Source organism: Procambarus clarkii, chromosome 81, assembly GCF_040958095.1.
Source record: "Procambarus clarkii isolate CNS0578487 chromosome 81, FALCON_Pclarkii_2.0, whole genome shotgun sequence".
NCBI classification, from domain to species: Eukaryota; Metazoa; Arthropoda; class Malacostraca; order Decapoda; family Cambaridae; genus Procambarus; species Procambarus clarkii.
Genome location: NC_091230.1, coordinates 13,522,475 through 13,547,561, shown reverse-complemented (window position 1 = coordinate 13,547,561; position 25,087 = coordinate 13,522,475). Strand labels below are relative to the sequence as shown.

Genomic DNA, 25,087 nt, shown 5'->3' with positions numbered 1-25,087 from the left:
ACAGTGTTGTTCTGATTCCTTGTGCTTGTGATTCCTTGTTCAGAATATATTTCAGAAAATATTCTGAAATATATAATTATGTAATGTATCCTAATATAAATATATATATATATATATATATATATATATATATATATATATATATATATATACATATATATATATATACATATACATATATGTATATTAACTGGATTGTGTGGTTTAAGTCATCAGTCCTAAAAACTACAGCAACCAAGCGGGGGAAAAAGTCTCCACAATGTCAGACAATTCCAGTGGTTACTATTTAGGACATTTAAAGAATAAGTTCAACCATACACTTGATTTCTAAAAGAATATTTTATTTGGAACTTTGTTAAATGCTTTCTGGAAATGATAATGTATGATGGCCTTTGCACTGCTTTCGTCATTCATTTAAAATAGGAAATATATCATGAATTTTATTAAGACATGAATTATTTCGTCAAGAACTGTAAGTGCATCTTGTTCGTAAATGACAATAAATCGAAGAAAGTGTTTCGGATTGTTTAGTAATGATGTATTTACCACGGAAGATTTAAACAATAATCCATGTGCAAATTAATTTTATAAAAATTATAGGTTATCTGCATACAGAGGTAAGGAAACTATCATGAGAAAGCCCCAAGCCATTACGACAATATAGCACTTGGAAGGGATCAGGATAAGTATTTGGGATGGGACGGAGGGAAGGAATGGTGCCCAAACACTTGGACGGTCGGGGATTGAACGCTGACCTGCATGAAGCGAGACCGTCGCTCTACCCTCTAGCCCAAGTGGTTGGGTATTTGCATCCAGAGTAGTTGTCAATCACCGGAAATGGCGCATTTTCCGGTAATTTACTGTACAATCTGTGCTCTAACCTTTTAGAATATGTCTGGTTTATTTTCATGGTGGTGGTTTTAGGCCTTGACAATAATCTCACATTCATTGCCGCTTTCCTCTGTTTGATAAAACACAGTTTTACCAACCGCGATTTTTTATGTAAATGATTTAACTGATTCTTTGATTTTGTTGATTACCTTTTTTGAAATGATTTTTGAATTTATATTTTCAGTATCTGCTGAACCTTTTAGAAGCAGCTTGATGCATGGTTCAACTAATTGAATGCAAACCAGCTTACTCTTCCTGTGAATACTGAAAAATCTGTAATTAACAGGGATGCTATTATTGAAAAAATTTCATATTACTTATATTTATCGAGGTTCCGCCTTCTCAAAGCTATCATTTGCATAACAATTTTTTTTTAGATAAAATTTTGAGTTCAATCAGATTTATTTATATTTATTAATAACTTGAGCTCCTGTCGCAATATGCTGTCCAAATCTCTACCCGCTTTCCTGAATGAAGTGACTTTATCGTCCAACAAAATTTGTAGAATAATTAGGAGTCTGCCTTAAGCTTGCAACACCAGCTTCAATTGAGACTGTTGAACAAGTGGTTCTAGTTATATAAAGATAAGCTGCCATATGTTTGGAAATTCTTTGTAAACAGAAAGATTTTTAGCAATTTATTTAAATTGAAGGCATCGCTTAGCCTGACGCTTGCAGTTGCACAGCTGGTAAGAATCCAGACGCCTGGAATTGCACAGCTGGGAAGAATCCAAATACTTGAAGCTGCGCAGCTGTTAGTGAATAGACACTTGCAGTTGTACAGCTGGAAATGAAGATCATGCTTGAAGTTGCACAGATGGAAAATATACAAACTCGTGAAGTTGCACAGATGGAAAATATACAAACTCGTGAAGTTGCACAGATGGAAAATATACAAACTCGTGAAGTTGCACAGATGGAAAATATACAAACTCGTGAAGTTGCACAGATGGAAAATATACAAACTCGTGAAGTTGCACAGATGGAAAATATACAAACTCGTGAAGTTGCACAGATGGAAAATATACAAACTCGTGAAGTTGCACAGATGGAAAATATACAAACTCGTGAAGTTGCACAGATGGAAAATATACAAACTCGTGAAGTTGCACAGATGGAAAATATACAAACTCGTGAAGTTGCACAGATGGGAAGGATCCAGACGCTTGATGTTACACAGCTAGGGAGGAAGGACTCCTGAAATTAAAATATTTGATTTAGTTTTGAGTAGATTCATCTGTCTGATGGCATCTCAGTCTTGGTGCTAATGGTCATGCAAGTCACGTGGTAGTGGTGTTGGTGGCTATGTAACCGGCGGTGATGATAGTTTTTTTTTATTTTTTTTTTATTATTATTTTCTACCACAGACGTGGCCACACATGGTGATGATAGTGGTAGTGGCGGTGGAGACTGGTAATAGTGGTGATGATAGTGGTAGTGGCGGTGGAGACTGGTAATAGTGGTGATGATAGTGGTAGTGGCGGTGGAGACTGGTAATAGTGGTGATGATAGTGGTAGTGGCGGTGGAGACTGGTAATAGTGGTGATGATAGTGGTAGTGGCGGTGGAGACTGGTAATAGTGGTGATGATAGTGGTAGTGGCGGTGGAGACTGGTAATAGTGGTGATGATAGTGGTAGTGGCGGTGGAGACTGGTAATAGTGGTGATGATAGTGGTAGTGGCGGTGGAGACTGGTAATAGTGGTGATGATAGTGGTAGTGGCGGTGGAGACTGGTAATAGTGGTGATGATAGTGGTAGTGGCGGTGGAGACTGGTAATAGTGGTGATGATAGTGGTAGTGGCGGTGGAGACTGGTAATAGTGGTGATGATAGTGGTAGAGCGTCAACAAGGAGGAGAGAAGAGTTTGAGGGAGTTGACGAAACGCGCGGTAGTTGAACAGTTTGAAACCCAAGAGTTCCAAACTGTGCACACTAAACTGGTGTGCACTCTTATTCTCTTGTTATTGCTGAATAACAGTTGCAAACCTGGGTGATATTTAGATGAACTGTTATAGGATAAATGAGTCCCGTAAATTTTAGTAGTCCAGTGTTAAGAAGGAAGAAGAACACCTGGGGGCCAGATTCACGAAAGCACTTACGCAAGCACTTACGAACCTGTACATCTTTTCTCAATCTTTGGCGGCTTTGTTTCCAATTGTTAAACAGTTAATGAGCTCCGAAGCACCAGGAGGCTGTTTATAACAATACTAACAGTTGAATGGGAAGTTTTCATGCTTATAAACTGTTTAATAACCAAAGCCGTCAAAGATTGAGGAAAGATGTACACGTTCGTAATTTCGTGAATCTGGCCCCTGACCTCCGTCAAATCATCAATGCCTCACCCCAGCACCAAGATCAGTAACCGTCTCTGATTGTGGCAATAATAGTCTAAGCTCATAATGCAGGGCACCTTATCTCTAGGGCATTATAGGTACTCAATTAAAAATATGTATAGGAATTTAGAGTTGGTTTAGACGGGAACTTAAAAACCCATACAGTAAGTTGTTACATACTAGAACCTGTTTGTTATATATTTAACATTATTATGTAAATAATATAGACAGTTGATGATTGTTGATATAACTTAAATTAGTTAGGGAAGGGTACTTGCAAATTTTGCGTCATCAGTACAACTGAACAATAAGAGCTGGTGACCTTAGCTGCATTATTAATAAATTAATAAATAACTAATAGGAATTAATTTGACTCTGTCTCTGTCCATACGGTGTATGTACACAGTATACTCTAATAAATTAGTACCACACAAATGAAAATATTAACAACCTGATCTCACGAACTTGGTGTCGAAGCAGTTTGCTAAGATTTGTAGTCCATAAACCAGCATTTATTATCTACCGAAACTATTAAAAAAAAACAATTAGCTAATGTGTGCGAGTGCCTCCGTGGGCTTGCAGGGGCCCCCGTTACAGGACCGTGTTTATATATAATCTCTAGGCGACATACGTGCCAGTGCCATCCTTGGCGACACGCGTGCCAGTGCCATCCTGGGCGACACGCGTGCCAGTGCCATCCTTGGCGACACGCGTGCCAGTGCCATCTTTGGCGACACGCGTGCCAGTGCCATCTTTGGCGACACGCGTGCCAGGGCCATCCTGGGCGACACGCGTGCCAGTGCCATCCTTGGCGACATACGTGCCAGTGCCATCCTGGGCGACATACGTGCCAGTGCCATCCTTGGCGACATACGTGCCAGTGCCATCCTTGGCGACACGCGTGCCAGTGCCATCCTTGGCGACACGCGTGCCAGTGCCATCCTGGGCGACACGCGTGCCAGTGTCATCCATGGCGACATACGTGCCAGTGCCATCCTGGGCGACATACGTGCCAGTGCCATCCTTGGCGACATACGTGCCAGTGCCATCCTGGGCGACACGCGTGCCAGTGCCATCCTTGGCGACATGCGTGCCAGTGCCATCCTGGGCGACACGCGTGCCAGTGCCATCCTGGGCGACATACGTGCCAGTGCCATCCTGGGCGACATACGTGCCAGTGCCATCCTTGGCGACATACGTGCCAGTGCCATCCTTGGCGACATACGTGCCAGTGCCATCCTGGGCGACACGCGTGCCAGTGCCATCCTGGGCGACATACGTGCCAGTGCCATCCTGGGCGACAAGGGGCGTACAACACCAGACATATCGTATAGGTCCACCAGCCGCCCTTCCTCGAGGTATCTATCGACCACACACAATCAAAACAAATGGCACTATTGTCCCTGTGGCGTTGAGTCAGAGGCGATAAAGCGAAACCGTTCGTCCTTACTCTGGTTCTAACGAAGGTCACGCCCCTCGATCGACCTCTCCCAGGCTGGAGAAGCGAAGCTCTTTCTCCCCCATCCCTTCCCTCTAATCTTTTCGTTCCCGTCACTGGGAATTAAGCAATATTGTCCACTGTCAGTGGGAATTAAACAGCATTTCTCATTGTCGGTAGAAATTAGCTAGTAAGAAAGAGTATTGGCTAATTGTGCAATTAGCCAGTATTTCTCGTCGTCACTTGGAATTAACCAGCCTTTTCCGTCGTCATTGGGAATTATCCAGTAAATCTCACTTTCATTATTAATTAATCTGCCACTTTCTCCATCATGGGAATTAACCAGATGACAAATTATTAACGTAATTGAGCTCTATCATGATTATTTTTGATAATGTTGGCTCCAGGGCCAAAAATTCATCGTTGTGAAAAAGGTCACTGAGGTTGTTTCTGAACGCTGGCGTTGTCAGATGTTGTTAGCGTTCACAGTCCAGCTTCCTGTCCCCTGAGGGGAAGGATGGGAAGGGAGGGACTGAGAGTGCAAGAGAGTTGGAGTGGGGTCGGGGAGAGAAGGAAGAGACAGTGAAGGGAAGAAAGGAGATGAGGGATGCAGGAAGGGGCAGGATTTGAAAGGAAGGGGGCAATGATGGAATGGGATTTAGAGGGGGCAGAAATTGGACACGTGAAGTCGGGAGAGAGTGGTGGGGTGGGGTAGTTAAATCCTGGTCATATTTGAATTTTGTTAATTATTCTACGATTGTATTTGACGAATCCGTTCACCCTAATTATTGAACTTTATCCCGATTGCTTTCGCCAATAAAATAATCATCACCAGTGATTAGCTATCGTATCCCTGATCCCAAGTGATAATGTGGTTTATCGGCTTCACAACGTCCAGGTTGGTAAACAAAAATATAAATATATTTATCCCGTGATCCTGAACTTGGTAGAAATGAATAGAGTAGTCGGGATGTATTCAATTAGGCCTTATTAAATATATATTTTTTGTTAACCTGCACTGTAGTTGGAAAGGTAAAATTATTTAATTAGGTGATTTAAATCACAAAATGAATAATTAAAAACGAAAAAACATTCATTGAATACATGAAAGATGAGTCGTGAATCAGATGCAATAAAATTTTTGTCGGGATTTCGGAGTGCGCATCTGCTGCTCATGTGAGTTTATATATATATATATATATATATATATATATATATATATATATATATATATATATATATATATATAGTGCTACCTGTTTTTTTAAGGAACTGGGTTCTAGGCTCATTGAAACAACAAGGGACCCAAGAGCTGCAAGCTTTCTTTTCCAGCGCCTCAGTGTGTCGATACAGAGGGGAAATGCGCACTGCATCCAGGGTTCCTGCCCGCCATCTGAGGAGCTGGAGGAACTCGACAACCTATGATAACCATCTTTGTAACCCATATGTAACTCCTTTTTTGTATCAAAGTTCAAATAAAGTAAATATATATGTGTACATACAAAAGAATGGGGGTGGTAGGAGAAGATAATATTAGTGTTCAGTGAGAAACCACAAGGTATCCTCTGAATTCTTTTTATTTTCTTCTCCGAGGCTATGGGTCCCCACATTGGCACCAGAGGTGGTACCCTCACAAACTTTTATATATATATATATATATATATATATATATATATATATATATATATATATATATATATATATATATATATATATGTATATATATATATATATATATATATATATATATATATGTATATATATATATATATATATATATATATATATATATATATTTATATACATATATATACATATATATACATATATATATATATATATATATATATATATATATATATATATATATATATATATATATATATATATATATATATAAGGATTCAATTTTGTGTAGTATTTTCAGTCCATCGTCCTGATAAGATAGTATTTTTTGTATGTGGAAGATCGTGTAAATATCGACGTGATGGACAAATAGAAAGTAGATTTGGTACTATTCATTTCATAGAGTAAGGGAAAATTATGCTAATAACCAAACTTAAATATGCTGTAATGTGCTCAAGCTGGATAAATGTATAAGTATGTACAAAAATGATTGATTGCTGCCTGGAAAACTGATTGCACTTTGTGTGTGGTTTAGGCAGTCTTTAATAGTAGAAGATCGTGTCGAGATCAAACGTTTGTATGGAGATAGATTATAGAGTAGGTAGAATAGACTAGTAAACATCATATTATTAATTAAATACAGAAGAATTTTGGGAAATGATGTGCGTGAATTAGCAAGGTGCCCTCAAATGCTTTGAAAATATTCTGTATAATTAGCATTGCATGTGCAAGAGTTAATGGTGCAATTAGTGACAGGCATGATATTAATGTGGTCTCACGTCCGGGTTGTGTGAAGTCACTCTGGTTATTAAATATATTTATAAGTGTGATCATGCCAGAGATCAAAGTGAGATGTTTATAGAGTGGGGGAGGGAGGGTATATCTAGAGCATAACCCTAATATCAATAATTGAAGTGATTCAGATATGATAAATACAGCTGATATAGTGCTTGTTTAGCAATAAGTGAAAAAAGTTATGTTGATTAACTGAAAAATTTCACTAAGGTATTTGAGTGAAGACTTTTAAGGTAATGTGGGTCAAAATAAAAGTTATGGTAGTGGGGAGGGAATCAAGTTATGTTTGACATATGTCGGAATTATGGAGTGTTGAAAGTGATCAGTCAGTTTAAGGAACCAGGATGGGAGAAAGCTATAAGAGAAATTTCTTTAACAGAGGATGAGAGTAAGATCAGTCAGGGATACGCGTCCTTCACTTAATGCGTCTCATTCTGCACGTTATGGTCCCCAACTTACATAAGGTATCATATGTACCATGTACATATGGTACCATGTTCACAGTGTACCATGAAACGTTACGGATCATAACTATCCACGTTTTCTATACTACGGCTCGTAAAGTTCGGTGGGTTTCTAGGTCTTGTGCCTTTGTAGGTATTTTGTACATTGTGGAGAATCAAGAACAGTCTTCGTGGCGCAGTGATAAGACACTCGCCCTGCGCTTCGCAGGGAATTTCGCCTGGGTTCGTATCCTGTCCGATGAAGAGGTGACTAGGCGCCAATCCTTAACTGTACGCCTCCGTTCACCCAGCAGTGAATGCGTACCTGATTGTTAAACGATTTGGCGGGTCGTATTCCAGGAAAAATTAAGATCAAGGACCTGCCCGAAACGATATAATGACCAAACCACTCATCAGAAGTTGAAGAAACGACGTTTCGGTCCGTCCTGGACCATTATGAAGTCACGTGAGAGTTTGGGTTTGTGTGTGTGTGTGGGGGGGGGGGGGGGGAGAGAAACACCACTCGAACACAATTTGATAATGGTCCAGGAAAGACCGAAACGTCGTCAACAATATCCATGGATTGTAAAGTTTCGAATTTCGTTAACAGTTTAATAAATAAAATCTAAGTGCCATGATTGAGGAAAGCTGTACAGGTTTCGTAAGTGGAAACGTAAATGTTTTGTGATTACTGGTCCGGCGATACAATAGTAGATGCATATATGATAGAACTCAATATGCACAGGAACCTGAACACCAGTAGATTGACAGTTGAGAGGCGGGACCAAACAGCCGAAGCTCAACCCCCGCTGCCACAACTAGGTGAATACAGTAGGTTGCTAGAGTGAATGGTTATTGCTGTATATTCTTGAACCTACATATGAATTATATAGGTGTGACTTAATTATATTGCATTATCAATGATATAATGATTGGATAATATGCTTTCCTGCTCATTTAACATCTTTAATTTAATTTGACTATTGTTCTTACCTCTGTAATCAGGGATGAAGGTAGAAAACGGGGACATGAATATATATTAATGATAATGAATGTATTCTGATGATAATTAAAATGAATAGTAATAATAATAATAATACAATGGCCAAAACAAAGTCTAATTTTAATAATAAAGGCAATAGGTATTATTATATCAAACATTAAAAAGTATAATGTAACATAAAAGAAACAAAAGCCTCAACAGCTAAACCAAGATAGCCATTACTCATCACTGCACCAGGCCACTTCACACAGTAATTTTGTTGATGAATTCTGCCTTGGAGCTCAAACGGTTATTAAATAGAGTGCCTATGGCAGGGGCAGCTACAGCCTGGCTTGTGTTGATGGCGTCCACACAAGTCGCTCATAACAGAACTACAGGACTACAGCTTTTTAACCGGTAGCGATATACTCCCATCGCAGTGATTCCGGCTTGCACTGCCTCTCAGCTCCCCCTCTGCCTCTAAGACATATTCTGTAACTCCATTCCCATCTATCTCTCAACACCTCCCCTCAAACCAATCAATTTGTTTACCTTTCAGCCTCTGTCAACTCACAACTCTTGCCATCCTCGCATCAACTGGTATTGATGCTCCTCATCATCTCGATCATTCTATCTTTTTCCAAGTCTCCGTATCCTACGTCCTCACCATTTCCTTTCAAGCTCTTCCTATCCCATAACCAGGCATCCCACACAACACTACAACTGCATCTCACTTTCAACCCACGTCGGTAAAAACAAATAGAAGTGTTTTGAGGTTTCAGGAAACATGAAGAACCTCAATGGCTGGAATAACAATGCATATGTTGTTACAACAAAATAAAAATGCCTATGGTGTGACAGGGACAATCTCTCACCCCCTAGACCACACATTTCCCCTCCCACGCAACACTTTCCTCCCCAACAACGCGCCTGTCTCCATTGCTTCTGTTGGCATCTTTGTCACATTTGGGGTCTTAAACAGGTGCTCACACAGGTGTAAGTCGAATCTTGGTTTGCTTAGGCACTGTGATCTTTATTAAATATGTGAAAAAAAGAAATGTAAGACCTCGCCCACAGTCCACCTGCTGCAGCTGCAACAAATGTGTGTATACATATATATACCCACACACATGTTGAGAGGCGGGACCAAAGAGCCAGAGCTCAACCCTCGCAAGCACAACTAGGTGCTCAATCAACCAGTCCATTCTCCTAAGGTTTCCCAACGTCAAGAAAATGGTCAGTTTAAAGTGTCGTCTCCTAACCTACCAGAGGACCCAAAACAGAAAACTGGACTACGTCCTTTCACGGGCCGCTTCCGTTTTCTAATACGACAATTTTTGGCCTTATGTAACGTATACGGTCGAAATGCGACGTTCTTTGTCGAGGACAAGTTTGAACAAGAGAACAACTTGTTTGAGAACAAGTTGATCTCAAAGCCTCAGTCATATAAACTTCTAACTACAATAAACGTGGATAATATAAGTTTATTCACTCGGTGTGAACAAAATATTTTTTTCAAGTTTTGTGAAGATCTGCACTGAATATGAAGTCATATTCTCTTAGTGACTTTTTAGGTAGAATTATTACCATCTCGTATGGAAACAAAATTTGTTCGATCATTTATTGAAAACATACTAATTAAAATACAGTTTTGGGGTCCCACAATTATTGTGCTACATATATAATGACCTGAGCACACACACGAACATAAAACTAAATTATTTAAATATTTATAAAGGTTTTCCAAAGCACAAATCATTTATTTATATGTTGGATAAAACCTGATTAATATAATATTGATATGGCGGCCTGCGAGCAGTGTGGAAAATGGGTTTTCATTAATTATTATATATATCTATATATCTATATATCTATATATATATATATATATATATATATATATATATATATATATATATATATATATATATATATATATATATATTAGTATATTTTGGTAGCAGTCTTTCCTGTAGACATATATTATTAAATATGACCGAAAAAGTAAGATTAATAATTCTAACACGAATTTTCTCAATCTTTCGTACATTACGCTTCACTGTTGGAGGTAAATAAAAAATCACTTCTCCAAAATTCATTTTTATTTCTAGTCTGTCGCGTCGTGTCGCGTCAGACTAGAAATAAAAATGAATTTTGGAGAAGTGATTTTTGATTTACCTCCAACAGTGAAGCGTAATGTACGAAAGATTGAGAAAATTCGTGTTAGAATTATTAATCTTACTTTTTCGGTCATATTTAATAATATATATATATATATATATATATATATATATGTGTGAAAACACACACACACACACACAGATATATATATATATATATATATATATATATATATATATATATATATATATATATATAAATATATATATATATATATATATATATATATATATATATTCGATATATATAGCGATTCAGAGGGGAAATGCCTGTTGCGTCTTGGGCACTAGTCCATCTTCAGAGGAATTCGAAGAAGTGTTTGACTTGCAACAATGGTCGAACCCGTCTGTGACATTCATCAATGTTTCCCATTGTTGTGTTTTTCAAGAGATCCATAACCTTTAAGCACCTTTTTGCATTATTATTTTTGTATCAACCCATGTATATCTTGTAACCATCAAATGCATAATAAAGCACAAAAAATAAAAAAGGAAGGGGGTGGTAGGAGAAAAGCACACAGAAACTGTATTGGAGGGGATCTAAACATTCCCTCTAATGCGTTATGCGTGGTTTCCTCCGAGGCTATGGGTCCCCCTTCTTCCAGCTAGAGGTGGTCCTCTCACCTATATATATATATATATATATATATATATATATATATATATATATATATATATATATATATTATTATATATATTATTATTATTATTATAATAATATATATTATAATATAATAATAATATATATTATTATATATATTATTATATATATTATATATATTATATATATTTCAGTTGCATATTGTCCTGGGGACCATTCAGGCTTGTTCGCATATATATATATATATATATATATATATATATATATGACTGAAAACTCACACCCAAGAAGTGACTCGAACCCATACTCCCAGGAGCAACGTAACTGGTAACTACAGGGTGCCATAATCCGCTTGACCATCACGGCTGGACAAAAGGAAGTGGTAGCCGAAGCTATTTGAACCACTTCCCCGCCGGCAACTCGGATGGTAATCTTGGGCATAGCATTTCACCAAATCACCTCATTCTTTGGGGCACACGTGAGGAACACAAATGCGAACAAGCCTGAATGGTCCACAGGACTATATGCGACTGAAAACTCACACCCCAGAAGTGACTCGAACCCATACTCCTAGGAGCAACGCAACTGGTAACTACAGGGCGCCATAATCCGCTTGACCATCACGGCCGGACAAAAGGAAGTGGTAGCTGAAGCTATTTGAACCACTTCCCCGTCGGCAACTCGGATGGTAATCTTGGGCATAGCATTTCACCAAATCACCTCATTCTTTGGGGCACACGTGAGGAACACAAATGCGAACAAGCCTGAATGGTCCCCAGGACTATATGCGACTGAAAACTCACACCCCAGAAGTGACTCAAACCCATACTCCCAGGAGCAACGCAACTGGTAACTACAGGGCGCCTTAATCCGCTTGACCATCACGGCCGGACAAAAGGAAGTGGTAGCCGAAGCTATTTGAACCACTTCCCTGCCGGCAACTCGGATGGTAATCTTGGGCATAGAATTTCACCAAATCACCTCATTCTTTGGGGCACACGTGAGGAACACAAATGCGAACAAGCCTGAATGGTCCACAGGACTATATGCGACTGAAAACTCACACCCCAGAAGTGACTCGAACCCATACTCCCAGGAGCAACGCAACTGGTAACTACAGGGCGCCATAATCCGCTTGACCATCACGGCCGGACAAAAGGAAGTGGTAGCTGAAGCTATTTGAACCACTTCCCCGTCGGCAACTCGGATGGTAATCTTGGGCATAGCATTTCACCAAATCACCTCATTCTTTGGGGCACACGTGAGGAACACAAATGCGAACAAGCCTGAATGGTCCCCAGGACTATATGCGACTGAAAACTCACACCCCACAAGTGACTCAAACCCATACTCCCAGGAGCAACGCAACTGGTAACTACAGGGCGCCTTAATCCGCTTGACCATCACGGCCGGACAAAAGGAAGTGGTAGCCGAAGCTATTTGAACCACTTCCCTGCCGGCAACTCGGATGGTAATCTTGGGCATAGCATTTCACCAAATCACCTCATTCTTTGGGGCACACGTGAGGAACACAAATGCGAACAAGCCTGAATGGTCCCCAGGACTATATGCGACTGAAAACTCACACCCCAGAAGTGACTCGAACCCATACTCCCAGGAGCAACGCAACTGGTAACTACAGGGCGCCTTAATCCGCTTGACCATCACGGCCGGACAAAAGGAAGTGGTAGCCGAAGCTATTTGAACCACTTCCCCACCTGCAAATCGGATGGTAATCTTGGGCATAGCATTTCACCAAATCACCTCATTCTTTGGGGCACAAGTGAGGAACACAAATGCGAACAAGCCTGAATGGTCCCCAGGACTATATGCGACTGAAAACTCACACCCCAGAAGTGACTCGAACCCATACTCCCAGGAGCAACGTAACTGGTAACTACAGGGCGCCATAATCCGCTTGACCATCACGGCTGGACAAAAGGAAGTGGTAGCCGAAGCTATTTGAACCACTTCCCCGCCGGCAACTCGGATGGTAATCTTGGGCATAGCATTTCACCAAATCACCTCATTCTTTCGGGCACACGTGAGGAACACAAATGCGAACAAGCCTGAATGGTCCCCAGGACTATATGCGACTGAAAACTCACACCCCAGAAGTGACTCGAACCCATACTCCCAGGAGCAACGCAACTGGTAACTACAGGGCGCCTTAATCCGCCTGACCATCACGGCCGGACAAAAGGAAGTGGTAGCCGAAGCTATTTGAACCACTTCCCTGCCGGCAACTCGGATGGTAATCTTGGGCATAGCATTTCACCAAATCACCTCATTCTTTGGGGCACACGTGAGGAACACAAATGCGAACAAGCCTGAATGGTCCCCAGGACTATATGCGACTGAAAACTCACACCCCAGAAGTGACTCGAACCCATACTCCCAGGAGCAACGCAACTGGTAACTACAGGGCGCCTTAATCCGCTTGACCATCACGGCCGGACAAAAGGAAGTGGTAGCCGCAGCTATTTGAACCACTTCCCCGCCGGCAACTCGGATGGTAATCTTGGGCATAGCATTTCACCAAATCACCTCATTCTTTGGGTCAATACGTGAGGAACACAAATGCGAACAAGCCTGAATGGTCCCCAGGACTATATGTGACTGAAAACTTACACCCCAAAAGTGACTCGAACCCATACTCCCAGGAGCAACGCAACTGGTAACTACAGGGCGCCTTAATCCGCTTGACCATCACGGCCGGACAAAAGGAAGTTGTAGCCGAAGCTATTTGAACCACTTCCCTGCCGGCAACTCGGATGGTAATCTTGGGCATAGCATTTCACCAAATCACCTCATTCTTTGGGGCACACGTGAGGAACACAAATGCGAACAAGCCTGAATGGTCCCCAGGACTATATGCGACTGAAAACTCACACCCCAGAAGTGACTCGAACCCATACTCCCAGGAGCAACGCAACTGGTAACTACAGGGCGCCTTAATCCGCTTGACCATCACGGCCGGACAAAAGAAAGTGGTAGCCGCAGCTATTTGAACCACTTCCCCGCCGGCAACTCGGATGGTAATCTTGGGCATAGCATTTCACCAAATCACCTCATTCTTTGGGTCAATACGTGAGGAACACAAATGCGAACAAGCCTGAATGGTCCCCAGGACTATATGTGACTGAAAACTTACACCCCAAAAGTGACTCGAACCCATACTCCCAGGAGCAACGCAACTGGTAACTACAGGGCGCCTTAATCCACTTGACCATCATGGCCGGACAAAAGGAAGTTGTAGCCGAAGCTATTTGAACCACTTCCCCGCCGGCAACTCGGATGGTAATCTTGGGCATAGCATTTCACCAAATCACCTCATTCTTTGGGGCACACGTGAGGAACACAAATGCGAACAAGCCTGAATGGTCCCCAGGACTATATGCGACTGAAAACTCACACCCCAGAAGTGACTCGAACCCATACTCCCAGGAGCAACGCAACTGGTAACTACAGGGCGCCTTAATCCGCTTGACCATCACGGCCGGACAAAAGGAAGTGGTAGCCGAAGCTATTTGAACCACTTCCCCGCCGGCAACTCGGATGGTAATCTTGGGCATAGCATTTCACCAAATCACCTCATTCTTTGGGGCACACGTGAGGAACACAAATGCGAACAAGCCTGAATGGTCCCCAGGACTATATGCGACTGAAAACTCACACCCCAGAAGTGACTCGAACCCATACTCCCAGGAGCAACACAACTGGTAACTACAGGGCGCTTTAATCCGCTTGACCATCACGGCCGGACAAAAGGAAGTGGTAGCCGAAGCTATTTGAACCACTTCCCTGCCGGCAACTCGGATGGTAATCTTGGGAATAGCATTTCACCAAATCACCTCATTCTTTGGGGCACACGTGAGGAACACAAATGCGAACAAGCCTGAATGGTCCCCAGGACTATATGCAACTGAAAACTCACCTGTAGTTACCAGTTGCGTTGCTCCTGGGAGTATGGGTTCGAGTCACTTCTGGGGTGTGAGTTTTCAGTTGCATATAGTCCTGGGGACCATTCAGGCTTGTTCGCATTTGTGTTCCTCACGTGTGCCCCAAAGAATGAGGTGATTTGGTGAAATGCTATTCCCAAGATTACCATCCGAGTTGCCGGCAGGGAAGTGGTTCAAATAGCTTCGGCTACCACTTCCTTTTGTCCGGCCGTGATGGTCAAGCGGATTAAAGCGCCCTGTAGTTACCAGTTGTGTTGCTCCTGGGAGTATGGGTTCGAGTCACTTCTGGGGTGTGAGTTTTCAGTCGCATATAGTCCTGGGGACCATTCAGGCTTGTTTGCATTTGTGTTCCTCACGTGTGCCCCAAAGAATGAGGTGATTTGATAAAATGCTATGCCCAAGATTACCATCCGAGTGCCGGCGGGGAAGTGGTTCATATAGCCTCGGCTATCACTTCCTTATTGTCCGGTCGTGATGGTCAAGCGGATTAAGGCGTCCCTGTACATACCAGTTGTGGGAGTATGGGTTCGAGTCACTTCTGGGGTGTGAGTTTTCAGTTGTATATAGTCCTGGGGACCATTCAGGCTTGTTTGCATTTGTGTTCCTCACGTGTGCCCCAAAGAATGAGGTGATTTGATAAAATGCTATGCCCAAGATTACCATCCGAGTGCCGGCGGGGAAGTGGTTCATATAGCCTCGGCTATCACTTCCTTATTGTCCGGTCGTGATGGTCAAGCGGATTAAGGCGTCCCTGTACATACCAGTTGTGGGAGTATGGGTTCGAGTCACTTCTGGGGTGTGAGTTTTCAGTTGTATATAGTCCTGGGGACCATTCAGGCTTGTTTGCATTTGTGTTCCTCACGTGTGCCCCAAAGAATGAGGTGATTTGATAAAATGCTATGCCCAAGATTACCATCCGAGTGCCGGCGGGGAAGTGGTTCATATAGCCTCGGCTATCACTTCCTTATTGTCCGGTCGTGATGGTCAAGCGGATTAAGGCGTCCCTGTACATACCAGTTGTGGGAGTATGGGTTCGAGTCACTTCTGGGGTGTGAGTTTTCAGTTGTATATAGTCCTGGGGACCATTCAGGCTTGTTTGCATTTGTGTTCCTCACGTGTGCCCCAAAGAATGAGGTGATTTGATAAAATGCTATGCCCAAGATTACCATCCGAGTGCCGGCGGGGAAGTGGTTCATATAGCCTCGGCTATCACTTCCTTATTGTCCGGTCGTGATGGTCAAGCGGATTAAGGCGTCCCTGTACATACCAGTTGTGGGAGTATGGGTTCGAGTCACTTCTGGGGTGTGAGTTTTCAGTTATATATATATATATATATATATATATATATATATATATATATATATATATATATATATATATATATATATATATATATATATATATAGATATATATGTCGTACCTAGTAGCCAGAATGCACTTCTCAGCCTACTATGCAATGCCCGATTTGCCTAATAAGCCAAGTTTTCATGAATTAATTGTTTTTCGACTACCTAACCTACCTAACCTAACCTAACCTAACTTTTTCGGCTACCAAACCTAACCTAACCTATAGAGATAGGTTAGGTTAGGTTAGGTTGGGTTGGTTAGGTTCGGTCATATATCTACGTTAATTTTAATTCCAATAATTTTTTTTTTACCTCATACATAATGAAATGGGTAGCTTTATCATTTCATTAGAACAATTTTAGAGAAAATATATTAATTCAGGAAAACTTGGCTTATTAGGCAAATCGGGCCTTGCATATTAGGCTGAGAAGTGCGTTCTGGCTACTAGGTACGACATATATATATATATATATATATATATATATATATATATATATATATATATATATATATATATATATATATATATATATATATATGTCGTACCTAGTAGTAGCCAGAACACACTTCTCAGCCTACTATGCAAGGCCCTATTTGCCTAATAAGCCAAGTTTTCATGAATTAATTGTTTTTCGACTACCTAACCAAACCTAAAATAAATTATTCGGCTACCTAACCTAACCTAACCTATAAAGATAGGTTAGGTTAGGTTAGGTAGGGTTGGTTAGGTTCGGTCATATATCTACGTTAATTTTAACTCCAATAAAAAAATTGACCTCATACATAATGAAATGGGTAGCATTATCATTTCATAAGAAAAAAATTAGAGAAAATATATTAATTCAAGAAAACTTGGCCTTTTAGGCAAATTGGGCCTTGCATAGTAGGCCGAGAAGTGCATTCTGGCTACTAGGTACGACATATATATATATATATATATATATATATATATATATATATATATATATATATATATATATATATATATATATATAAATATATATATATATATATATATATATATATATAAATATATATATATATATATATATATATATATGTGTGTGTGTGTGTGTGTGTGTGTGTGTGTGTGTGTGTGTTTTCACAATATATAATTGTGAAAATTCTATTTCACGATAACGTTCAATATATTAATTATCCATTTCAGTCTTGGGATAATGATCTTTATTAAATATGTGAAAAAGTTCAATAAGTCTTCTCAATCAAATGAATGTTGGTACGCCGTTGGTTATACAATATATAAGATTGTCCTCAAATTATCCAGACTTCCCTGATATCTGATAAATTTATCAGAAAACTAAGGCATGATATAGACCTGAATTTCAAGCATGTGCGAAATCTTGTTTAAAGGAAGAAATGGAAAACTTTAGCGTGATAACCGAGTGGCGGGTAAGTTACTGGAGGCGGTGATCTGTTCTCTGGATCATCAGTATACGAGGAGGAGAATAAAGTGTTTGGATCGCAGAATTATTGATGGAGAACCATATTGGAGGAGGGCTGAAGTGCATTGGATGACTGGGGCTCGCCAAGGGCTGAATATAAAATAGAGAAAATGACAGCATCTGGAGCTGGAGATGTAGTGTGTGTGGTCTGGTGTTCTGATCTTTCCAGAAGAGGAGTTTGTGGTGGTTGGGTTTAAAGCTACATAATTTCCCAGAGTAACTCACAATATATATATATTTGGTTCAAAAGAATAATTAATGCCACATCTATGAAATGATGTATCCAATAAATTTGCAAATTTTATCATAGAGATATTACTGTTGAATGTTCTACAGATTTTCACACAATAAATCAAGAGGCATATAAACCAATAAACTAATAAACCAAGATTTAAAATTTCCGGAATTTTCTTCAAATCAGTATTACCATGGTGTTTCTGATGCCTCCTCGGACTAATCAGTCTTGATAGGTTAGGTGGGATATCTTGGCTCTGACACTTCTAGTCAAGCAAAAAACCACTGAAAGTTACTCACAAAAGCATCAAAGCGAGGGTAGATGTGTGGTAGAGGCGAACAAGGCCAGGCGTGGTGAATGGATGGTAACTGAGCATTATCAAACAATATTTTGATTCTCTAACTGGAATGGAATTTTACAGAAATAGTTATATATATTAAATATGACCGAAAAAGTAAGATTAATAATTCTAACACGAATTTTCTCAATCTTTCGTACATTACGCTTCACTGTTGGAGGTAAATCAAAAATCAATTCTCCAAAATTCATTTTTATTTTTAGTCTGACTTCTATAGACTAGATTTCTATAGACTAGAAATAAAAATGAATTTTGGAGAATTGATTTTTGATTTACCTCCAACAGTGAAGCGTAATGTACGAAAGATTGAGAAAATTCGTGTTAGAATTATTAATCTTACTTTTTCGGTCATATTTAATAATATATGTCTACAGGAAAGACTGCTACCAAAATATACTAATATATATATATATATATATATATATATATATATATATATATATTAGAGACGAGCTTTGCAATGACCAAGAGGAATCCTGGGTGTTATGTAAATAAGAGGCAGATAATTCAGCCCGTCCTCCTAAGGTTTCTCAACGTCTAGAAACTGCCGTACTAAAGTGCCCTTATCCTAACCTACCAGACGACCCCATACAGAAAACGGGTCACAATGTCAATTTCGCGAGCCGCTACTATTTACTAGTACAACATTTGGCCTTACGTAGTGTATGTCAAAATACGACGCTCTGTTCGGAGTCCGGGCTGGATAATTTGAGCCATCACAGTGCATTAAGAATCTGGAAACCTTATGAGTAAGGTAAATGGTGTATAATGGTATATGATTTGACTAAATAAATACACAAATCCTTCCATAATTTTAATAACAAACACCAAAATAAAAGGAATGAAAACTTATACTCTCTTCTGTGTGGTATTCTCCGGCCCAATGGCTCGTCTCCCAAGAAAACTGAGGCTGAGGAGACATAGATATATATTGCCTGACACAAAGGATCATGCTTTATAAGAGAGGCAGAGAACAGTTGTGGGCCGAGTGAGATCTTCGTGTGCTGGTGTGTTGTTAGCGGTCTTGAACTCCAGCTGCACAGTACACAGTGCACGGTGGTGTGCTGGGAGTGGTGGTGTGTGCAGGGAGAAGTGTGTACGTGTGCAGAGAGCAGTGTATGCAGGGAGCAACAGCTCGGATATATGCACGCAACACAAGTACTTAAAGACCTAAAGATGAGGTTTAGGAGGTAATATAAATATGGAAATTACTCTGCATAATACGAAATAAAATTCGTAAGCTGACAGGCTAATTAAACTACTTGCTACATACCTTTCACTCCAAGAAGTAAGTGAAAGCCACATATCACGGATCAGACAAATCACAGCTCTAATATAACATGTTACCAAAGACTCCAGACATGTCCAACTATGCAATAGTTCGAGAAAAAGTGGAAATTTAAAATACATACAACTAATAAAATAATAAGGAGCCTTTACAACTCATCTTTTATACCTAAAGAATCTGAAAACATTTTTTCAACACTCTAACAAATAGCCTTAAGGCAAGACCACAACAGCCTCGGGAGCAGACAGTACTGAACCCCGAGATATCGTGCAGGCTGTATGTAGGATGCATACTGCCTGCATGATGCAAGTCAGGCCCTGAACACGATAGCATACTGCTCCTGGGACGGTCAGCATACAGCCACATGGTACCATACAACACGACAGCATTCTGCTCCTGGGACGGTCAGCATACAGCCACATGGTACCATACAACACGACAGCATTCTGCTCCTGGGACGGTCAGCATACAGCCACATGGTACCATACAACACGACAGCATACTGCTCCTGGGACGGACAGCATACAGCCACATGGTACCATACAACACGACAGCATTCTGCTCCTGGGACGGACAGCATACAGCCACATGGTACGATACAACACGACAGCATTCTGCTCCTGGGACGGACAGCATACAGCCACATGGTACCATACAACACGACAGCATTCTGCTCCTGGGACGGACAGCATACAGCCACATGGTACCATACAACACGACAGCATTCTGCTCCTGGGACGGTCAGCATACAGCCACATGGTACCATACAACACGACAGCATACTGCTCCTGGGACGGACAGCATACAGCCATGATTGAGACAATTTAGGAGCAAGACATACACAGCAGCTACTATGAGATGCTAAAACACATTCCACGGGGAAACTTTAAAATACGTACTGAATGAAAGAAATACAAATTGTCGAACAGGAAGGTCACCAGCACATTGGAATCCATCCACAATTCTTACAATTCTTTTGGTTGCCATATTTGGTGTCACCCATTCAGTATAACTTCCACACCTGTGCCTGCTCTGCTTTCACACCTTCTCCTAAGTCTTTTTTTCCCAGCTTTACCCAGCGCTGCTTTCTCGCCTTCTAGGGCTGCCTTCACACCAAAGTCCAATGCTGCCTTCACACCCCTGTCCAGGGCTGCCTTCACACCCCCGTCCAGCGCTGCCTTCAACCTGGCCCCAACACCTGCGCCTCCAACACACATTTAACACAGCTCCATTTAATTCACGGCAACTCCGGCAAGCTGGCAAGCTGGCAGCAAGCTGGCTGGACCCGGCTAGTTCTATTAAAGTCACCATAACTCGGCCGGCCTTCCCCGGTGACAAGGATATCAGAATTCGGTGCAACAGGGCAGCCTGCCTCGACCAAAATCATTTCAACATTTCGTCTGAGGGTTAAGTCCTGGCTACCATTGTTATATTGCCTTTTAGGGGTCAATTAATTAATTTCTCCGGTTGCTCGCTCAATCAGATGCTTGCTGTGCGGCAGGGTTGCAAGGGAGGTGACCTGTGAGGGGGGTGGGGTTGAAAGGGTGATCACGGCTGCCCTACGCGGCCCCGTTGGCTTATTTCCCCATGGAAAACCAGCTTGTTACTTCATAATGGATTTGTATGTGTAATCCCGTGCTGAGGGAGGAACTTTGTCGGTCCGGGGAACAAAATTGTCAATTTTAAAGCGGAAGTTGATGGGAACATTGAGCACGAGGCCAGGGGCGGTGGGGGTTGGGGGTTGGGGTTGGGGGTTGGGGTTGGGGGGGAATTTAAAAGTGGGAGGACAGGAGAGGGTAAGCATGTTCCCGCCAGCAGTAATGATTACAACACACCGGATTGACGGACTTGGCCCATTAATTATGCGAACGCTGCAGAAAGCACAGAAATGCTTCCCCTCCCCGCAAGGCATCGCACCGCCATGGCGTCACAATTAATTACGTGTACACTACGGTGAGCAGGCAACCACCTCCTCTTCCTCCTCCTTCCCCCCCCCCCCTTCCCTTCCCCCCCCCCCTCCCACCCCTCTCCCACCTCACCTCCACCAACGCTAGAATTAATTATCCTCACACTGTACCGAGCCCAGACCCACGTTCTGCAACTGCATACCAGAGACGCCCGACCCAAGTCAAATGTTCTCCCACCAAAATTTTCTCAAGGTGAAGGAGGATAACAAAAAAAAGTTTTTTTTTACAGCCCCGATGAAGAAAGTCTTAACTGCTGACCGTTAAATCCCAAGAGCGTGCTGGTTGTATGTAGTTGTATGCTGGTTGTATGTGGTATGCTGGTTGTATGTGGTATGCTGGTTGTATGTGCTCGTATGCTGGTTGTATGTGGTATGCTGGTTGTATGTGGTATGCTGGTTGTATGTGGTATGCTGGTTGTATGTGGTATGCTGGTTGTATGTGGTCGTATGCTGGTTGTATGTGGTATGCTGGTTGTATGTGGTCGTATGCTGGTAGTATGTGGTATGCTGGTTGTATGTGGTCGTATGCTGGTTGTATGTAGTATGCTGGTTGTATGTGGTCGTATGCTGGTTGTATGTGGTATGCTGGTTGTATGTAGTCGTATGCTGGTTGTATGTGGTCGTACCCTGTTAGCATGTGGAGTGTGCTACGGGATTATAGCGGTGGTGATGGTGTGTATCAAGGTATTGTTGTGTATGAGACAGGTGGTGAGTGCAGCAGGTGTATACCTAACAATTATACAATTGATGAAAACAAGATAGATTGATGAGCAAGAGAACTGAGATGATACCGTTCATCAACAGCAAACTCAACACACACAAACCCACCCGTGTAGCATTATTACATGTACTCCTCATGTTTGAAGATATTTCATTGCCACAATGGGAGGCAGATGCCGATAGACTCACCGGTATCTATCGACTTTATTTGCTATAATACCAAGTACTTGTAAAGCCAAAATACCTCTTGATAAATGCTATTAGGAACGAGCTGTACTACCTAATGCCGCTAGTTAGGAATGAACAGAGAGGAACTGGGAACACGTGACGTTCTGAAGACTAACAGGAACGTGGAACAGACGAAGCGTATAAGATCGGCAGGAACGTGGAACAGGAGAACTGGAACGCCAAGTCAATTAATACTAAGACAACCAGCAACCACTGCTGTTACATTAGTTCCACTTGCAACTAACTCTCCTTGTCGCTTGCTCTGCAACCATTACTACAAGCACTGTCTGTACTACTTATCTTCGTCGTGTCACCCCTATCTACATCTTGAGCATGATAGCATGGATGGCCCCTTGCTGTTCATGATTTGTGTAGTCGATGTGTCAATTGTTAATAAATTTGACTGAAGTATGTGATCTCATAATGTTTTTCAAGACATATTTTAAAGGCATGAAGTGTACTTAGACTTTTATATTAAGAAGGAAATACTTGTATTTCTGCATACACAATATAAAGGAAATAATTACATATATGCCCGCAACTTGAACAAAATATTCTTTTGAAAGTACAACACAGAAAATAAATAATTGTATTTGCGCCTGCAACACAGAAGGTAATCATTGAGGTAACTGAGCAAGCTGTTCCGGTACTTGTATTGAATTTGCCTTCAAAAATTCCGTGTCGTTCTTTCTCGCGGTTTAATAGTCTTGAACCCTCAATTAAGTCTTCCTGGTTTACTTAATTAGGGTAGTTTTGTCGTTCTTCTCACACTCAAGTTTGCCTAACTTCTGAGTTTTGTAATTAGAGAACTGGAGTTGTACACCGTGTGCACTTTACAGCGTGTACATGTAAATACTTCATGTACAGCGTATGTTCTATAACCACTTGCTGGGTCTGCCCAAGTAATGACAGTTGGCTCACCAAAATAATCTAAAATAAAGTTTATATATAACATATATATTTAACAACATATATATTTAACATATATATATATTTAACAACATATATATTTAACATATATATATATTTAACATATATATTTAACATATATATATTTAACATATATATTTAACATATATATTTAACATATATATTTAACATATATATTTAACATATATATTTAACATATATATTTAACCCCCTCCCCCCCCCACATCTAACAAGTAGAGGGGGGGGGGGGGAAGGGAATAACCGGACGTTGCACGGGCGACTGAAGCCTCACCTTCACTACTCATCATTCTCATCACTCTAAAGATCATTACTACACTCAACCGTCATCATTGTAACCATCTTAACTACAGGTAATCTGCAACACTGTGTCCATTTGCACTACACACGAGCATCCTCATCACTGTACACATCTTTATTAAACACTATCTACAGCTCTGTAACCATCATCACCACTTAGGCACCGCTGGGCTCAGCATCTACAAACTTCTCTCCACTTCACCACTTTCCTTACTCTTCACCACGTTTTTTGCCCTTCACCACCTTCCTTGTCTAACATTTTCACTCTCACCATCTTCCCTCTCCTTTACCACCTGCTCTATACTTCAGTACGCTCCTTACTTTCTCTCTCCTTCACAATCTACACTTTCCTTCAACTTACCTCACCTTCACACTCTTCCCTCTCCTTCACCATCTTCCTTACCCTTCACTTTCTTTTCCCTCCAACATCTTCCCAACGATTCATCACTTTCCTTACATTCACCACCTTCTCTGTCGTTCACTACCTTCACCACGCACCCTACCCTAACCTGTCCTCTTCTTCTCAACTCTTCATCACCTTCTCTATTCTTCACCACTCTCATCCTTGAAATTTATGAATGCGTGTGTGGGGTCGACCGCTGGATGGAATGGACTTGAGTCGAGGACGGGTTGTTCTGAGCTAGGGAAGGCCCCGGCTGCTGCATATGAAGACTGGCAGTATCGTACGACATTTTACATGTAATGAATTTGTTTTTACTTTACTTTTTCATTTTAATGCTATTTTATTTGTAATTATTTCAAGTTCTGCAGCAGCGGAGAGAGGAAGTGAGTGCGCGCGCGCGTTGTTTACGTAAGACTGTAATATGGTTCTGGCCGCGCGCGCGCGCACAGCAGCTACCTACCTTCAATCTCTCCATAACTCAGAAGGGAGTCGAATTTCCACGAAATATACCTGGAGTGGGTTCTGAAAGTTACTTTACTCCTCAAGCCCAGCTTGGGGCCAGGTTTGCCTTCTTATAACTT

At 41.2% G+C, this 25,087-nt stretch overlaps 1 protein-coding gene across 1 annotated transcript; it reads right to left on the bottom strand.

Moving 5' to 3' along the window:
- Positions 1 to 3,840: 3,840 nt before the first annotated feature.
- On the bottom strand, positions 3,841 to 24,497 carry LOC138358061 (uncharacterized). Its single transcript, XM_069315530.1, has 2 exons — positions 24,465 to 24,497; positions 3,841 to 4,515 (listed from the first exon to the last, which is right to left on the bottom strand). The coding sequence occupies exons 1-2, from the start codon at positions 24,495 to 24,497 to the stop codon at positions 3,841 to 3,843; spliced, it is 708 nt and encodes a 235-aa protein (XP_069171631.1).
- Between the last annotated feature and the right edge of the window lie 590 nt (positions 24,498 to 25,087).